The sequence below is a fragment of the Nomascus leucogenys genome, chromosome 11 (assembly GCF_006542625.1).
Source record: "Nomascus leucogenys isolate Asia chromosome 11, Asia_NLE_v1, whole genome shotgun sequence".
Lineage (NCBI taxonomy): Eukaryota > Metazoa > Chordata > Mammalia > Primates > Hylobatidae > Nomascus > Nomascus leucogenys.
Window position 1 is genome coordinate 22588282 of NC_044391.1, and position 19597 is coordinate 22607878.

General features: G+C 36.5%; 1 protein-coding gene across 2 annotated transcripts in view; it reads left to right on the forward strand.

Moving 5' to 3' along the window:
- The window catches only part of AKAP9 (A-kinase anchoring protein 9), a 177546-nt gene that overhangs the window by 147762 nt on the left and 10187 nt on the right, over window positions 1-19597 (forward strand). For both annotated transcript variants that reach the window (XM_030822060.1, XM_030822061.1), the window contains 13 exons: window positions 1852-1992; window positions 2502-2987; window positions 3976-4039; window positions 4154-4275; window positions 4841-5032; window positions 5581-5769; window positions 8677-8821; window positions 12382-12601; window positions 14303-14453; window positions 15928-16596; window positions 16825-17033; window positions 17349-17454; window positions 18924-19106. In XM_030822060.1, coding sequence (XP_030677920.1) covers window positions 1852-1992; window positions 2502-2987; window positions 3976-4039; window positions 4154-4275; window positions 4841-5032; window positions 5581-5769; window positions 8677-8821; window positions 12382-12601; window positions 14303-14453; window positions 15928-16596; window positions 16825-17033; window positions 17349-17454; window positions 18924-19106 — 2877 coding nt within the window. The remainder of the gene's footprint in view (window positions 1-1851; window positions 1993-2501; window positions 2988-3975; window positions 4040-4153; window positions 4276-4840; window positions 5033-5580; window positions 5770-8676; window positions 8822-12381; window positions 12602-14302; window positions 14454-15927; window positions 16597-16824; window positions 17034-17348; window positions 17455-18923; window positions 19107-19597) is intronic.

The window sequence follows — 19597 nt, forward strand, 5'->3', positions numbered from 1 at the left end:
AATCTCTTGTGCAACAGTGGCCAGTGAATATTTATAGACAGAACTACCAAATAAAATACAGAAATAGCTTGATTAGTTACAGTTAGGTGTTTGCCTTATTTGGACCCGGTCTGCTCAGTTGACTGCTTGTCATTAGCTAAGAACTGGCTGTTTATTATACTCCTAAGATACGTTTTCAGTTTGCTTACGTACTCCTAAGTTAGATCACGGTTCCTTACCTAGGAACTCAAGATACAGAGACAGCCTCAGGCCAAATTTAACTTAACACTGTGTAGTCATATTATTATCACTAAAATAATGGATACAGACTGTATTTTGTGGTCTTTAAATATGTTTATTTCATTAATATCATCATTAAATGGAGCAGTCAGAAGAAACTCAGAAACATTAACTTTAGCAAATGTCCTCTAGGATTTTTGGGGATTTTTTTCTTAATTTCCTTCTAATATGCATGTTATGTTATCATTCCTTGTAAGTAATAATAAGTATGAAAATATATTAGGATTGACAAAGAATGCAGACTTTACAGAAAGAAATCTATTATTTAATAGCATCTACTGAATTAATTAATGTGTGGGTGACATATTTTACAATTTTTTTTTTTTTCTTGAGACAGAGTCTTGCTCTGTTGCCCAGGCTGGAGTTCAATGGTGTGATCTCAGCTCACTGCAGCCTCCACCTCCTGGGTTTCCAGCGATTCTCCTGCCTCAGCCTCCCAGGTGGCTGGGATTACAGACACGCGCCACCACACCCGGCTAATTTTTATATATATATATATATATATATATATATATATTTTTTTTTTTTTTTTTTTTTAGTAGAGACGAGGTTTCTCCGTGTTAGCCAGGCTGGTCTCAAACTCCTGACCTCAAGTGATCTGCCCGCTTCGGCCTCCCAAAGTGCTAGGATTGCAGGTGTTAGCCACTGTGCCTGGCCAGCTTTTACAAATTTTATACCTGATAATAGATTTCATCCGTTTTAAGTAAAAATGCGTCGTTGACCTCTGTAAGTTTACTTATGAGAAGATCTGAAATCGCAGTTATTTCTTAGCATATGACAGATAGGACAAGAGCTTTTTTTCCCTCCAAATTCTCACCTTATAAATTTATAACTTTGAGTAGCTGAACCTCAGTCTTCTCCAAACACCAGAAGATTAACTGATAAATCACAATTCTATAATTATATAATATATTTTGCAAAGAATAATAATTCCCTGGCTTTTTCCTCCTTCATTGGAACTAAGTTACTGTTAAGTTATAGATAATTAAAATAGTAATACAACTTTCTTTTTTTCCTGGAGACAGAGTCTTGCTTTGTTGCCCAGGCTGAAGTGTAGTGGCACAGCCTTGGCTCACTGCAACCTCGGCTCACTGCAACCTCTCCCTCCTGAGCAGCTCGGACTACAGGTGTGCACCACAACACCTGGCTAATTTTTGTATTTTTTGTAGAGACAGGGTTTCGCCATGTTGCCCAGACTGGCCTCAAACTCCTGGCCTCAAGTGATCTACCTGTCTCAGCCTCTCAAAGTGCTGGGATTACAGGCGTGAGCCACCGTGCCTGGCCTAAAATAGTAATATAACTTTCCATTTTAGGCTGTATATGAATGACATTACTTACCTTTTATTCCCAGAAAATCATTCTTTTCTCAAGAAGAAAATCATTGTCTCAAGAATATAAGATGATGGTTCTGAAAAAGCTTCTCTGTTTTTGGAAAGAGCATTGATTTGTTCCACCTCCTTATATCTGTAGGCAATCATTCCTTGGATAGTTTTATTAGAATGTATAAGAGCCTTGAATTTAGCTATTTTTTTTTAAAATTATGTGTTTCTTGTGTTTTCCACTGTCATTCAGACAACTACTGAGCTATTTCATAGCAATGAAGAAAGTGGATTTTTTAATGAACTCGAGGCTCTTAGAGCTGAATCAGTGGCTACCAAAGCAGAAGTTGCCAGTTATAAAGAAAAGGCTGAAAAACTTCAAGAAGAGCTTTTGGTAAGATAAGTAACATAGCTCCTAATTCACTCATTTCTACCTATCTTAATTGCGTTTCAAAGTATATACTCTTTTGTAACAAATGAGCTCCATAACTTAAAAGCTAGGTAAAAAGTACTTTGTGGATTTGATGAAAACTTTCATTGTTATAAATTTCTTTACCAACATCTTCTTGCCTGGTTTTCCTGGAAATCTTTGTTAGGAGGATACTTTTTATTTCCATTCTGTTAATGAAGGAGTAGAAAGTTGTTAAAGAGAACTGTATATCCCATGAGAACCAAAAATAGAAGCTGATAGAATTATTTCATTTCTATAGTAATCTATGACCATACGTACATACAAATATATATATATGTAAACTGTGAGTGTTTCTGAAATGTTTTTCCTACTACTCTGAGGAAAATGAACGTATAATCATGAATTACATTCCTCCCACCCCCTTTAAATTCTACATTTAATATGGAAAGATTTTAACTGAATGCCCTACTGTTTTATTCATTACGTTTTAGGTAAAAGAAACAAATATGACATCTCTTCAGAAAGACTTAAGCCAAGTTAGGGATCACCTCGCAGAGGCAAAAGAGAAATTGTCCATTTTAGAAAAAGAAGATAAGACCGAGGTACAAGAAAGCAAAAAGGCCTGCATGTTCGAGCCACTTCCTATAAAACTAAGTAAGAGCATTGCATCCCAGACAGATGGGACTCTGAAGATCAATAGCAGCAATCAGACTCCACAAATTCTTGTTAAAAATGCAGGAATACAAATTAATTTACAGAGTGAATGTTCCTCAGAAGAGGTTACTGAAATAATCAGTCAGTTTACTGAAAAAATTGAGAAGATGCAAGAACTACATGCTGCTGAAATTTTGGATATGGAATCCAGACATATTTCAGAAACTGAAACCTTAAAGAGGGAACACTATGTTGCTGTTCAGTTACTGAAAGAGGAATGTGGTACCTTGAAGGCAGTGATACAGTGTCTGAGAAGTAAAGAGGTATTTGGTTTTTATAATACGTGTTTTTCAACATTGTGTGCTTTTTAAAAAAAAAAATCAGTTTAAATTAATTCATTTTGTAGATGACAAACCAAAATGCAACTCATTAAGGCACTTGATCTTTCTAAGTAGGTGTATTATCAAGGCAAGTTTTAAACTCCTAGTACAATATTCCTTTTTTTCTTTTATTATACTTTAAGTTCTGGGATACATGTACAGGAGGTGCAGGTTTGTTACATAGGTATACACGTGCCATGGTGGTTTGCTGCACCCATCAACCCATCATCTACATTAGGTATTTCTCCTAACGCTATCCCTCCCCTAGCCCCTCACCCGCTGACAGGTCCCAGTGTGTGATGTTCCCCTCCCTGTGTCCATGTGTTCTCATTGTTTAACTCCCACTTATGAATGAGAACATGCGGTGTTTGGTTTTCTGTTCTTGTGTTAGTCCACTGAGAATGATGGTTTCCAGCTTCATCTATGTCCCTGCAAATGACATGAACACATCCTTTTTATGGCTGCATAGTATTCCATGGTGTATATGTGCCACATTTTCTTTATCCAGTTTATCATTGATGGGCATTTGGGTTGGTTCCAACACTGTGTGCTTTTAAGAGAAAATAAAAAAAAATCGGGAGACAGTCTCTTCCTTATGATCACAATTTTAATAGTTTTGAACTTTTTTAAATTTAAAGAGTTTTTAGTTTTAAATTTCTTTAAATCTTTCCATTGTGTAGAATTAAATAATATATGATGTTCCTGTATGGATTTGGAACATGTTATCATTCCTTAATTCATGAATATCTCTTCTTATGGTGATATTCATGAAGAAACAGACTTGTTAAAAAAAAATCCAAGAATAGTTTCATTTATTATGAAAGGTGTGACAGATTTGATTGATTACAGCATGAGAAACCAGCAAAATAATTCATTGTATTCTATTTTTATTAAAGCAAAAAAATATGTATTTTTTGTTTTCTCTAATTAGGGATCCTCAATTCCTGAGTTAGCACATTCTGATGCTTACCAGACTAGAGAAATATGCTCCAGTGGTAAGTTATATAAACATCTGTAATGTTTGTAGTATTTGTTTAGGAAGCATTAGTTTTTTGGGGACTGGGGTTTGATTTTTTTTTTTTAACAGCAAATGATTTTCTTTATTTTAGATTCTGGATCAGACTGGGGTCAGGGAATTTATCTTACGCACAGTCAGGGATTTGGCATAGCATCAGAAGGCCGAGGAGAAGAAAGTGAAAGTGCAACAGATTCCTTTCCAAAGAAAATAAAGGTACTAAAAGATAGATACCTTTTATTAACTCAGCCAGTGTTGTTTCTATGTTGAACATAGCAGTTCATTAGAAGTTATATGGTGGGATCGTTTCTGAAGAGAGAATTGCTTAGCTAGAAGGAATGTGAGAGATCTATTTTATTTCCATATTTCACAGATAATAAAGAAAGTAATGATGATATGTATGAAGACTTTTTTTCTTTAATTCTTATTCCTGATGTATTCGTTTGCCAGAATTTTTAAAGTAGTCTCAAAGAGGAGAAGTTATAGCCCATGTATTTATTTTGGTCAAATCAGTAGCTTATCAGTAAACCTAGGAGAGTACATTAGCCAAACAGAAGGAACTTAGAGATGAGAGTTTTGGAAAGTCATAGGCCATCTGCTGGGATTGGCTTACCCCTCCACAGGAAGAAGGCATTCAGTAATGTTGGGCTGGAGTTTTCTCTCTGCAAGCTATCTTGCTTAAAACTTATTTCTCTTTGTATTTCTCTTTGTATAAAATTTATATCTCTTTCAGTCTGTGAAGAAGTTGTCATAATTCTGGCTTTTGGGTTTTGGTTTCTAGGGATTACTGAGAGCTGTCCATAATGAAGGCATGCAGGTGCTTTCTCTCACTGAGTCTCCCTACAGTGATGGAGAGGACCATTCTATTCAGCAGATTTCAGAATCTTGGCTAGAAGAGAGAAAAGCTTACATTGATACAATCTCATCTCTAAAGGATTTAATTACTAAGATGCAACTGCAAAGAGAAGCTGAGGTACCCAAAGAATACTATGCATTTAAATCATTTTATATATTATTTGAACAATAATAATACATTATAAATTAAATTTTATACATATTTTTGCATGAATAACCGTATATATATATTTTCACACTTGAAACTCAGCCAGAAGCAGTGCCTCACGCCTGTAATCCCAGCACTTTGGGAGGCCGAGGTGGGTGGATCACCTGAGGTCAGGAGTTCGAGACCAGCCTGGCCAACATGTTGAAACCCGTCTCTACTAAAAATACAAAAATTAGCCAGGCGTGGTGGTGGGTGCCTGTAATCCCAGCTACTCAGGAGACTGAGGCAGGAGAATCGCTTGAACCTGGGAGGTGGAGGTTGCAGTGAGCCGAGATCACACCACTGCACTCCAGCCTGAGCAACAGAGTGAGACTCTGTCTCAAAAAGAAAAAAAATAATAAAATAAAAGAAGTACACATGCTCCTAGGCTTTTATTTTTCTTTGTAGATTAATATTTTTAGAATGTTTTTAAAACATGCTTATTTGAAAACTAACTATCATTGTATGTACTTTGCTAGGTTTATGATAGTTCTCAATCTCATGAGAGCTTCTCAGACTGGCGAGGTGAACTACTGCTTGCCCTTCAACAAGTTTTCTTAGAAGAGCGTAGTGTTTTACTAGCAGCATTTCGGACGGAGCTGACAGCTTTAGGTACTACAGATGCAGTTGGTTTACTGAACTGTTTGGAACAGAGAATACAAGAACAGGTATAATGAAACTTCATTTTAAACAACACTTTAATAGAAATAAGGAAATGACTATTGATTTTAGAGTCTTAATTTAAGTATGAAGGTTAAGATTTTAATAGGAGCCACTATGAATATTAAAAAAAATTATTGTAACTATTTTAACATATTATGTTAGAAAGTAAGAAAGACTGAAAGTTAATGAGCTTATTTTCTAACCTAGGAAATCAGAAAAAGAGCAACAAAATAATCCCAAACAAATTTGAGAGAGTAAATTCTCATTATTTGCACTGGTTACATTCCATAAAGTTGCTCTGAACATTGAGCGGTCATTGCTCCTAAGGGAAATACAAGGTTAGGTTCCTGTAAGCCTTTGGTCACAACATTTTCATCAGTCAGTACATAACCTTGTCTATATGTGATTCTATTTTAAGACACCTTATTTACTATATATTACTGATTGATTAACCTTGAACACCACCAACAGCACTATAACTCATGCCTGAAAAAAACTTGGCTGACACACATATTTTCTCCTTAAGGCACATCACAGCCTTCTCGTACTTAGGAACACCATAAAGCACTTCAGCACTACTTTTGGGGTCCATTCTAAAAAGTGAAATCACAAAAGGCACAAAAATTTGAGAAGTCACTAAATACTTTGTAAAAAGGACATTTGACTTCAGATGGGGACACCCACATTGGACCATTTAAATTTTTTGCTGCTGTATGCATTTCTGTGAAAGACAGTGAAAGCAACACAACAATGGATTTGGGAGTTACAAATACATTTTAGTGAGAAGGCAAATCTGCAAATATGGGATCAGAATAATGAGGATTCCCTTTACTGAAGAAGAAGACGTCAATAGACACACTGGTACAATAGGATAAAATGTTAAAAGTTGGACATTTGAACTTTTCTGGAGAATTGGTTAAGCAAAATGATAAAGCACACATTTTTAAAGTTAGGAATGAACTAAAGATATACCTGAGATATAAAAATAATAGAATATTATGAATAATTTCATGAGAGTAAAACACTTGGGTGAAATGGACAGATTTCCTATAAAAAGATCACTTATGAAAACTCTTTCAGTAAGAAATAGAAAACCTCCAAAGACCTATTACTAGTAACAGAATCAAATCAATAGTTAAAAATCTACTCATAATACTTAACACTCAGATCTTGTTTTTTAATATATTCTCCACTGAAAAGAACTAGGACTTCTTGCAGAACTGATGATTCTAGGGATGGATCAGGGAAAGTACAAGGTGAGTCTGGAACATCTTGTTTTGCTGGCAAGTAAGGAATTGTTCAAAGAATGAAGGAAACATGTTGAAAGGTCACAGAAGCCAGCTTGAAGGTGCTCCAATTGGCCAAATTCTAGAAAAATTTAAACATTATATTAAATGATAGTGACAAATTATAAGCCAAAGAGTGAAATAAGAACTCATGAGACCATACTGATATAAATAAATAAATATATATAAAAATAAATAAATAGTATTACCATGGAATGACAGCTAGTAAATGTAGAAGGAACAATTAAATTAGGAAATCACCCTTTATTAAACACTGTAATGTTAAATCACCCTTTATTAAACACTATTTAGGCAATAGTTCGCAACGGATGCTAAAACTAGTGTGAAAAGGTTTGTTAAGAAAGTATATTTACATAGTCTCAAAGTAAATCCCCAGAAAATCTTCTTTAATTACCAAGGAAAAGCAGTAACTTTACAGTGGAGAAACCTTGCAGATACCACCTTAACCAAGTGATCAGAATTACTATTACCAGTAATGGAATAGACATCATACAGTTCCTAATGTGAAGGGCACAATGCCACTTTTGTAGTGTTTTTGTCAAATGAATATTCAGAGTCTACTCTTGGGGAAATATCAGACCAAAACAAATTGAGAACACTACATCTATCAAAATAAAAAATAGTGACACTAAGTACTGGAGAGGATGAAAAGAAACTGTCTTATAGATTGCTGGTAGGAATATGAAATGGGAGGGCAACAGCCAAAAACGAATGTTCTTTGACAGGGGAATGGATGGACAAAATGTGGTACATCCATACAATGAAATATTACTCAGCAATTAAAAAGAAACAAACTATTTATGCCTACAACCACTTGTATGCTATATAATGCTCTTAAAATGACAAAATTATAGTAATAGAGAACAGATCAGTGGTTGACAGGGGTTAGGGTTAGGGAGAGAGTTTGACTACAGAGGAGTTTCTTTGTGTTGAGAAAACAGTTGGTACCCTGATGGTAGTGGTGGTTACATGAACCTATCTATACATGTGATCAAATTTTGTAGGACTACACACCAAGAAAACTAATGAAATCTGAATAAGCCCTATAGTTTAGTTTAGTATTGTACTAATACCATTTTCCTGGTTTTGATAATATACTATGGTAATGCAAGATGGTATCATTGGGAAAAACGGCTAACAGAAACATGGGAACTTTAGCTTTAATTAATTCAAAATAAAAAGTTTTTTTAAATTGAGGAACGTACAACAAAATAGCCTGTAGTCTTCAAAAATTCAAGGTCATGAAAGACAAAGAAAGACTTAGGAATATCACTTTTTTTCTTTTTGCTGTGAAGTACATTTCACAAAATTTGAATAGGCTCTGTATATCACATAATGGTATTGTAATGTTAATTCCACTTTCGCTAATTGTGTTATGTAAAAAGAATGTTCTTGTTTTAAGGAAATACACTGTGGTATTTAGAGGTAAAGGAGCATTTGTCTACAGCATATCCTCATACATTTTGGAAAGGAAAAATAAGAAAATTTTTTGAAAAAGAAGATTTTAGTATGTGTGTTCCATTCATTCTTCTTCAGATTTCTTGGTTGTTAATTGTATTGCCTTTACATTGCTCTTCACTTGATTTTTACCTTCCTTTGTTACAGGGTGTTGAATATCAAGCAGCTATGGAATGCCTGCAGAAAGCAGATAGAAGGAGTTTGCTATCTGAAATTCAGGCACTGCATGCACAAATGAATGGTAGGAAAATTACTCTGAAAAGAGAACAAGAGAGTGAGAAACCAAGCCAAGGTATGTTGTATGACAAGCTCATATGGTTACACAAATAGGTGAAAAGATTTCACTTTGTTTTCTTTCTTATTAAGTTAAAACATATTTTCTCGGTCACATTTTCTTCTCATTCTCATAATGTTAAGGATACAATCTATATTAATTACTCTAGGGGTTAGAGGATTGTCTAATTGGTTTTAAACAGCTATGTTGACTTCAAAATAAACTGCCATTCCCCTGATCAGGTTAAGCCCATTGGGTTCATTCTTTTTCTTTATTTTAGAGCTGTATGTTAAAAAAACAGTCTTTCCAATCATAAAACAGAAAATACTCTTTAGAGGAAAATCCACAATGCATGTAACTAGTTCTTTTTTAATCCTTTTTTTAAAAAATTGTGAGCCATAACATACAGAAAATTACAAATTGCAAATATGCAGTATGACAGATTTTTAAATGAGTATCTATGGAAACATCACCCATGTGAATATAGCCAGTATCCTAAAAGCCCTTTCTCCCAAGCACATGCTCCTCTGAGTAACTTAGAGGTAATTATTGTTCTGAGTTTTTCTTTAGTTTTACTATCTATTTATATATTCCCAAAACATATAAGTTTCAAGTTTTTTTCTGTTTTTGAACTTTATCAATCTGTATGTATTTTTTATCTTGTTTCTTTCACCTCTCTGTAACATTCTTCCAATATTCTTTAAAGTTACTGCATTTTTCAAGTTACTGCATTCTTCCAAATTAGTAGTAGAACATTCTTCCAAGTTACTGCATTTATCTCTAGTTCATTCATTCTTGTTACTCTGTAACTCTATAACCCTGTGTAGGGCCGGGCGCGGTAGTTCACACCTGTAATCCCAGCACTTTGGGAGGCTGATGTGGGTGGATCACGAGGTCAGAAGTTCAAGACGAGCCTAGTCAAAATGGTGAAACCCAATCTCTACTAAAAATACAAAAATTAGCCAGGCGTGGTGGCAGGTGCCTGTAATGCCAGCCACTCGGGAGACTGAGGCAGAGAATTGCTTGAACACAGAAGGTGGAGGTTGCAGTGAGCTGAAATCATGCCACTGCACTCCAGCCTGGGTGACAGAGCAAGACTCCGTCTCAAAAAAAAAAAAAAAAAAGAATTCCCTGTATAGATATTCCAAAATGTATATATCCATTCTATTAATATGATTGAGCATTTGGGTTGTTTCTACTTTTTAGCTGTTTAGCTATCAATGTTATTATAAACATTGTTGTATAGTGTTTCTGCTACATATGTGCATGCATCTTCCGAGTATATAACTAAGAGCAGAATTGCTGGGTCATGGAATGCCTATCTTAGATAATGTCAAATGATTTTCCCACATAGTCATATTAGTTTATACACTTAGTAGCAGTATATGAGAGTAACGTTGCTTCACATCTTTGCCAACAGTTGGTATAGTCAGACTTCTGTTGCCAATCTGATGAGTGTGCGGTGGATTCTTACTGTGGTTTTAATTGGCTGTTCTCTAGTTCCTGAAGTGTTTAGTCCTTTTTCATATGGTAATTGGCTAGTTGGATTTTTATTTTTGTGATATGCTTGTTTAGGTACTTTTTGATAACAGTATCTGGTCTTTTAAATTGAGCTACAGAAGGAAATCATTAGAAAGTAAAGTGAAATCTAATTTTCATCATCTCCACTGAGGACACATACCTGTGTGTTCAGTAATTTTGTTTCATGTACTGGTAGAAACATGTATCCTTTTGAAAATTTTGAAAGTCACAGCATGGTCTCACATTGGTCATTAAAAAGCTGAAGCAGGCCGGGTCCTGTGGTTCACTCCTGTAATCCCAGCACTTTGGGAGGCCGAGGCAGGAGGATCACGAGGTCAGGAGTATGAGACCAGCCTGGCCAACATGGTGAAACCCCATCTCTACTAAAAATACAAAAATTAGCTTGGCACGGTGGTGGGTGCCTGTAATCCCAGCTACTTGGGAGGCTGAGGCAGGAGAATCGTTTGAACTTAGGAGGCAGAGGTTGCAGTGAGTCGGGATCGTGCCATTGTACTCCAGCTTGGGCGACAGGGCAAGACTCTCAAAAAAAAAAAACAAAAAAAAAAACAAAGCTGAAGCATTCTTACCACTGAGTTTAAGAAGGAAAAAAAAACCAAAGCGGGTTAAAATTACTTCAGAAAAGAGAATCATAATGAGATAAACATACCACTTTAAACGTAGGCTTAATTGAAGATGCCTTTTAGAGATAGATTAATATTGTTTTACTTAGGTTAAATAGAACACCATTGAAAGCTTAATGTCACAGATTCACATTTATGTAAATCCTTAACCTCTAAAGTTTTTAGAAGCCTAAATTAAACATGATTGATTATCATCTAAAGCTAATGTTATTTCTGTCTCCTAACATCACTAATATGAATTGTAATGTGAATTGTTGAACTTTGATAGTATTTTTTAAGTTAAAAATGCTTTTCTTATTTGAGTAGTATAGTATTATATATTTATGGTAGAATACAGAAAAGAATAGAGTGAAAATCATCCCTTGAATCACCTAAATCCTAAAATAATGACTACCTAACACCTGGGTAAATATGTCTCCAGACCTTTTCAATGTGCATGTGTACATAAGCTTATATTTTTCATAAAAAAGGAATCCTGATACCTATTTTATAACATGCTTTTTTTCATTTAACATACTGAGGCATTTAAAATTTTCAGTTTGTTTTTATTGTAGCAAACATGTAGCAAGGGTTTTGTTGGCTTTCAATGGATAAAAGGACAGTATCCAAAGGGGGGTTTGAATTTCCCACTTCTGGGATCAGAGTCCTATTAAAGTTCCAAGGGACTATCTGCAAAGGGGTGCTGAACAAAAGATATCAGCAGTGCTCATCATTGTAGTCAGTTACTTTGGTAACTCCTGCAGGTACTTTGTGTGGCTATCAAAAATCTTTGGAATTTTTTAATGTACGTTCTTGAAATTCTGAATGTACAAATATGAGTTCCATTTAAAGTTTTTTTTTAAATTTTAAGTCTTGCATCCATTAATGTATTCTCTTAAACTTTTATCCTTATATATTTATAGTTCTGAAATCTTGGCCACTAGCACTGTGAGGAAAACATGCCTGAAATTTATTTTTATACATTACCAACCCTTTTTGTTTGTTTTTTTGAGACAGGGTCTCACTGTCACCGAGGCTGGAGTACAGTGGCATGGTCTCAGCTCATTGCAACCTCCACCTCCCGGGCTCAAGCAATCCTCCCGCCTCAGCCTCCTGAGTCGATGGGACTACAGGCACATGCCAGCATGCCCAGCTAATTTTTGTATTTTTAGTAGAGACAGAGTTTCACCATGTTGCCCAGGCTGGTCTTGAACTCCTGGCCTTAAGCAGTCCTCCCTCCCACCTCAGCCTCCCAAAGTGCTGGGATCACAGGTGTGAGCCACCATGCCTGGACTGCATTACCAACTCTTGGGACTATAATTTTTCATGTTTCCTTTGAAGTAATCTCCTAACCTACAAATCAGTTCTTAACAAATATTTATAAACCAAATATGAGTTGCTTGATTATGTTTTAAATATTAATCGTGTTCTATGTAGAACTCTTGGAATATAATATACAGCAGAAGCAGTCTCAAATGCTGGAGATGCAAGTGGAGCTCAGCAGTATGAAAGACAGAGCAACGGAACTGCAGGAGCAGCTGAGTTCTGAGAAAATGGTGGTTGCTGAACTGAAGAGTGAGCTTGCACAAACTAAATTGGAACTAGAAACAACACTCAAGGCACAGCATAAACACCTAAAGGAACTGGAGGCTTTCAGGTGTGCCCGGCTTCCTTATTATAAACATGTAACAAGGAATGGGAGTAATTTTGTCATAAACACTGTGCAAATATAGAAAAATATAACATGCATGATGTTTAAATAGCATGCAACTGTTTTTTTTAGGAAAAACTGTAATAGAAAAAACTCTAAATGCTTCCAAATCATGAACTTATGATCATGATTATAGCATATTCTCTACTGTGACTTCAGTTCTGTGTGAGACTTGTATGAAATATAATTTTGACTTTGACCTTTATTTTACCATCAACCAATTTGAAGTGATATTTATGAATGCAGTAGAATTCATGATTGAGTGAGCTAAAATATGCAAAATATTTGAAGAGACAATGCTTGTTAAAAGAATATATTTCTTGGTATAAATACTGAGATATTCTGTTGCCAGACACATTACAACTAGTCGTTTTTATATTGAACATTAGCTTCACACACAAATAGACATGGTGATTCCCATGTTCAGTAAAACTCAAAAATTTTTACTTTTTATTTATTTATTTTATTTTATTTTTATTTAATTGTTTTGAGACGGAATCTCGTTCTGTCGCCCAGACTGGAGTGCAGTGGCATGATATCGGCTCACTGCAACCTCCACCACCCAGGTTCAAACAATTCTCCTGCCTCAGCCTTCTGAGTAGCTGGGATTATAGGCACCTGCCACCATGCCCAGCTAATTTTTGTATTTTCAATAGAGACGGACTTTCACTATGTTGACCATGCTGGTCTCGAACTCCTGACCTCAGGTGACCCACCCACCTCAGCCTCCCAAAGTGCCAGGATTACAGGTGTGAGCCGCCATGCCCAGCCAAAATTTTTATTAATACTATTTTGTAACAATAAATTGCATAGTTGTTTGCATTGATAATTAATAACTAATAATTGTACTACTAGAAACAGTTAATTTGAAGCCAGGTGTGGTGACTAACGCCTGTAATCCCAGCACTTTGGGAGGCCAAGGCAGGTGGATCACCTGAGGTCAGGAGTTCCAGACCAGCTTGGCCAACATGGTGAAACCCCATCTCTACTAAAAATACAAAAAATTAGCTGGGCGTGCTGGCGTTCACCTGTAATCCCAGCTACTCGGGAGGGTGAGGCAGAAGAATCGCTTGAATCCGGGAGGCGGAGGTTACAGTGAGCCAAGATCACGCTATTGCACTCCATCCTGGGTGACAAGAGGGAAACTCCATCTCAAAAAAAAAGAAAAAAGAGGGCCAGGTGCGGTGGCTCACGCCTGTAATCTGAGCACTTTGGGAGGCCGAGGCAGGCGGATCATGAGGTCAAGAGATTGAAACCATCCTGGCCAAAATGGTGAAACTCCATCTCTACTGAAAATACAAAAATTAGCTGGGTGTAGTTGCGGGCGCCTGTAGTCCCAGCTACTTGGGAGGCTGAGGCAGGAGAATTGCTTTAACCCGGGAGGTGGAGGTTGCAGTGAGCCAAGATGGCGCTACTACACTCCAGCCTGGCAACAGAGCGAGACTCCGTCTCGAATCAAAACAACAAAAAAAAGAAAGAGTTAATTTGAAATGAACCCCAGTCAAGAATCTTTAATAGTTTATATTTTCCTCTTAGCTAGTTTATTATATGCCTCAGCTTATCAGTGGAAGCTGTTTTTCTCTCTCTCTTTCATTATATGCTTCGTCAACATAGCTTTATGGAAGTTCATTTGTCTTTCTGACTTAGGTTGGAAGTTAAAGATAAGACAGATGAAGTACATTTGCTTAATGACACATTAGCAAGTGAACAGAAAAAATCAAGAGAGCTCCAATGGGCTTTGGAGAAAGAGAAAGCCAAGTTGGGACGCAGTGAAGAACGGGATAAAGAAGAACTTGAGGTACTGTTATCTTTGTCTTTAAATGTCTGGAAAATCCAGAATGATAGAAGAGAGTCTTGAGACTTTCCTCCATCTAAAATGTCAACCTTAGACTTCTTAATAAGATATGGTAAGTTGTTCACTGTGCATTGAATACTACATAATGTTATCTAAACCGTATTATGAAGAAATGCTAATGGAGTGGTGATTGGTTTTTTTTGTTTGTTTTGCTACATCCAAGGATGCATATAGACTGCTCTGCTGCAACATGTTTTGGGCATGTGAATTGGTACACACAGATAAATATGGCAATCCTGTCAGTTTAATACAGAGGTAGTTTTGGTTCCTGTTTTCTCGTAGAGAAGAGGAACAGGGATACTTTTCTGGAGCCCTCACTGCTTAAGAACATTTAAAGTGAACATTGGCCCCTTTCAGAGAGACACATCCTTGCTTTGCAAGGATCTCAGCTCAAGGCAGGCTGTACTACTAAATGCAATATCTGCTTTTAATAGAGGTGGAGTTGTCTCACTGGCTCAGAGCTCTCCTAGCCATGTAATCCTAATTCTCACTAACTCTATGCTGAAAAACAATGTGTTGCCAGCATTTTTGCCCAATTTTTTATTTTTAATGTCCACTGTGTTAGCCTCCAGGCAAAGAGAACTCTCTGCCCGGCAGGGACATGATATCTCCCTAGGTACCAATTATAGTTTTTTGACCATTAAAAGTTTATGTATATTTTGAGTTATTTGCCCCTAACCTTGCTTTCCTTATAAGCCCTATTATTTTTAGCATGTGATACTGCAAAACATAAGGTTTTTCAGGAACTCCTATCACATTATATCAGGAACATTTATTTTTTTATACAAATTTATTAATGTGCACAGGAATCTTATCAAAACGTAAGATCTCCAGGAACAGTTATATTTTTAAAGGTTGTTATTCTTGTAAGAAATGTACCCTGCTTCATATTACCTAGATTAAGATTTTTTGAGAAAAGTATTATCTTACCCTTCTTTTATTTATATTTCATGATTATGCACTAACTACTGAACATTTAAGTTAATAAACTAAATAATCAGTTCTATTTTCTAATACAGATACTACCAACATAGTATTAATAAACACATGGTTGTATACTTATAAATTTTTTTTTTTTTTTTGAGTCAAAGTCTCGCTCTGTTGCCCATGCTGGAGGGCAGTGGTGCAATCTAGGCTCACTGCAACCTCCACCTCCCAGATTCAAGCAATTTGCCTGCCTCAGCCTCCCAAGTAGCTGGGACTACAAGCACGTGCCATTGCACCCAGCTAATTTTTTGTATTTTTAGTAGAGTCAGGGTTTCACCATGTTGGCCAGGCTGGTCTTGAACTCTTGACCTCAGGTGATCTGCCCGCCTCGGCCTCCCAAAGTGCTGGGATTACAGGCTTGAGCCACCACGCCCGGCCAAGTATTTATAATAATATTAACAAGTTCTTAAATTTGATTTTCTCGTACCAGGATCTGAAGTTTTCGCTTGAGAGTCAGAAACAAAGGAATCTTCAGCTAAATCTACTTTTGGAACAACAGAAACAACTACTGAATGAATCCCAGCAAAAAATAGAATCACAGAGAATGCTATATGATGCCCAGTTGTCAGAAGAACAAGGTCGAAACTTAGAGCTTCAAGTACTTCTTGAATCTGAGAAAGTTCGAATTCTGGAAATGAGTAGTACCCTAGATAGGGAGCGGGAATTGCACGCACAGCTGCAGAGCAGTGATGGTACTGGGCAGTCTCGGCCACCCTTGCCCTCAGAGGACCTACTGAAAGAGCTGCAGAAACAGCTAGAGGAAAAACACAGTCGCATAGTAGAATTGTTAAATGAGACTGAAAAATATAAACTGGATTCTTTGCAAACACGACAGCAAATGGAAAAAGATAGGCAGGTTCATAGGAAAACACTGCAGACAGAACAAGAGGCCAACACTGAGGGACAGAAAAAAATGCATGAGCTCCAGTCCAAAGTGGAAGATCTTCAGCGCCAGCTGGAAGAGAAAAGACAACAAGTTTATAAGTTAGACCTTGAAGGACAGCGACTACAAGGAATCATGCAGGAATTCCAGAAGCAAGAACTAGAACGAGAAGAAAAACGAGAAAGTAGAAGAATTCTGTATCAGAACCTTAATGAGGTAAACTGACAGTTTCTTTTTAGATATTTTTAAGGAAAGTACTGCAGCCCTTTGATCATTAAATTTTGATATTGGATTAAATTACTTAAATAGCTGTATGTAAATCACTTAAAAATGAAATCTATAGAAGTTTATTGGATATAAACAATAATTATGTTCCCTTAAGATAGACTGTGATATGCTGTCCACTTATAATTATTGTTTTCTTATTCTGTCCAAAATTGCCAGCCAACCACATGGAGCTTAACCAGTGATCGAACTAGAAATTGGGTTCTTCAACAGAAAATAGAAGGAGAAACAAAAGAATCAAACTACGCTAAACTGATTGAAATGAATGGAGGAGGAACCGGCTGTAATCATGAATTAGAAATGATCAGACAAAAGCTTCAATGTGTAGCTTCAAAACTACAGATTCTAGCCCAGAAAGCCTCTAAGAGGTTAGACTTTTCTGCCTGATCTTTGGGAAAGTAGTATTCTTAGGCTGGGTAGACCCCCATGCCTCTTTGACAGCTAGCCAAGGGTGGGGAATTGAAATTTTAAAGGTAATGCATGTTTACATTAGGAGGTGATATTCTTTAACATAACTGAAATGTCTGAAAACAACTATCTAACACTTTGACCCAGGGAAGAGAGCACGGGATATAAGGGAGAAGTGATAGGTGAAGTAGAACGTTGCCTGCTCTGTAATGTTTGTGGCAGTAAACACCCCTAATTGAGAAGGTATGTTTTGACTTTTTGTCTTTTTCTTGAAGACTACAGTTTGAAACAGCAGATGATGAAGATTTCATTTGGGTTCAGGAAAATATTGATGAAATTATTTTACAACTACAGAAATTAACTGGCCAGCAAGGTGAAGAGGTAATACTTTTTAAAAGTTATTTCTAAAGCATTGAGAGCAAAGATTTAATAGAAACTGAATCATTTGAAACTTGCAGCATATTCTTTATACTCTTTATATAGAGTTTTATTTGTATCTTTTCATTTATTTTAAATATGAATAATAATGCTTGCTTTCCCCCAAGAGAAGATAATGAAAGCTTAGGGGGGAAATTAGCTTTCATTATTGTTACTGAATAATTATGTTGACCTTTTACTGTATGGAGACAAGCTTCCTGAAAGAGTGATCTGGCTTCTATCCTCTCTACTCCATGAAACACCCTTAGACTCCTACCAGTGTCTAAACAATTGACTGGTGAATTTTTTCAGTTTATTTCTTGACTTCTTTGTAGCATTTGATACTTTTGACCTCTTTTATTTTCTTAAAACCCTCTCTTTCCTTGCCTGTCATGTCAGTATTCTAGCTTTTCTTCTGCTTCTTTCATCAGTTGCCTTATGGTTCCTCTTCCTACCCTCTTCCTTCTTTTCTCTAACCTGTAACTATGAAAGCTCACACAGTCCAACACCCTGAGCTCTCACTAGACTTATTTATTAAATAAATACTTACATTGAACACTTATTCTGTGCCAGATAGGTTCTGGAGATACAGTGAACAAATCTGACTAAAACCTCACCCTTATGGAACTTATCTTTAGTGGACTGTGGTTCTAGTCTAGACTTCTGTCCTGTGTTCCATGTTTATATTTTCAATTAGTTACTAGACATTTTTCCTTGGGGAAATGTACCCCATAGTGACCCCTTAGGAAACTCACAGGCACATTCCAAACTGAACACCATCTTCCCTTTCTACTTCCTGCTGCAGACCCTCATTTCTAGTCATGATATCACCCAGTTTAGAAAGCTGAAAGTCACCGTAGACCACTTTCCTTCACCCTTATCTGCACGTCTAGACAGTCACTAAGTCCTGTCCCTCTTACCTTCTAAATACCTCTCCCACACACCCTTTACTTTCTGTCCCTTAGTCATTGCCTCCATTCAGGCTTTCAGCATCTCTTACCTGGCTGTTGAAAGAACTTCCTGATAGGTCTACCTGACTCGAAGATTGTATCTTCCCTAATTTCCCCTGCTTTGTACGTTACTACCAAAGGAATTTTCCCAACACATAAATTTTGTGTCATATTTTTACATCAAGCCTTTCATGACTCTCCATTGCCTGCATTTAGGTCTGTTATTCATAAAGTGAAGCAATCTAGACTTACCAGGCAACCTACAACACCCCAAAAACAATACACACTCGCTCAAGCCTTTGTGCGTTTTGCTTAATATGCCCTTCCTTATCTTTTCTGCCTGGTAAATATCTACCTATTACTGAAGACTCAACTCAGGCACCAATTCATGAATTCTGTTGCTCTCAATGCCTATTCACACTTTATATGCATTATTCACATCCATTTGTGCTTAAGTGACCTTACACCATTTTATTTTTCCAGCCCAGCTTGGTGTCCCCAAGTACTTCCTGTGGCTCACTGACTGAAAGACTACTGAGACAAAATGCTGAGCTGACAGGGCATATCAGTCAACTGACTGAAGAGAAGAATGACTTAAGGAACATGGTTATGAAGCTGGAAGAGCAGATCAGGTGGTATCGACAGACAGGAGCTGGTAGAGATAATGTATGTCCATTTTTAGCATCTCCATATATGAGAATTAGTGCATGCTTATCATTTCTGCTATCTAGTTCAAGTTTTAATCCTGTTAATGTAAAACTGTCACACACCTGATTCTTAGTAGGATCTGTAGAAAATTTTATAGGGATGACAATAATAATATTATTACTAAGTTACTAATAATTACGTTATTTATTGGAAACCATCTCTGTACTCGACTCTGGGTTGTATACATATAGAATCTCTAATCCACATCCACCTTATACCTGAGAAAACTGAATTGAAGTCATAGTCAAACCAAGATACATTTATCTCCAAAGCCAGATACTTTGCTACCTAGGGACCAACAACAGATACACGAGATATTCAGTGTGAATCCTGACTGTTTTCTTCAGTTACTTTATCAGTTATTGTGTTCATGACTCAAGTAAAAGTTTCTGTTAAATTATGTCTTTCAGTCTGATAAATTACTCTGAGAATTTACTTAAAAGTTTTCC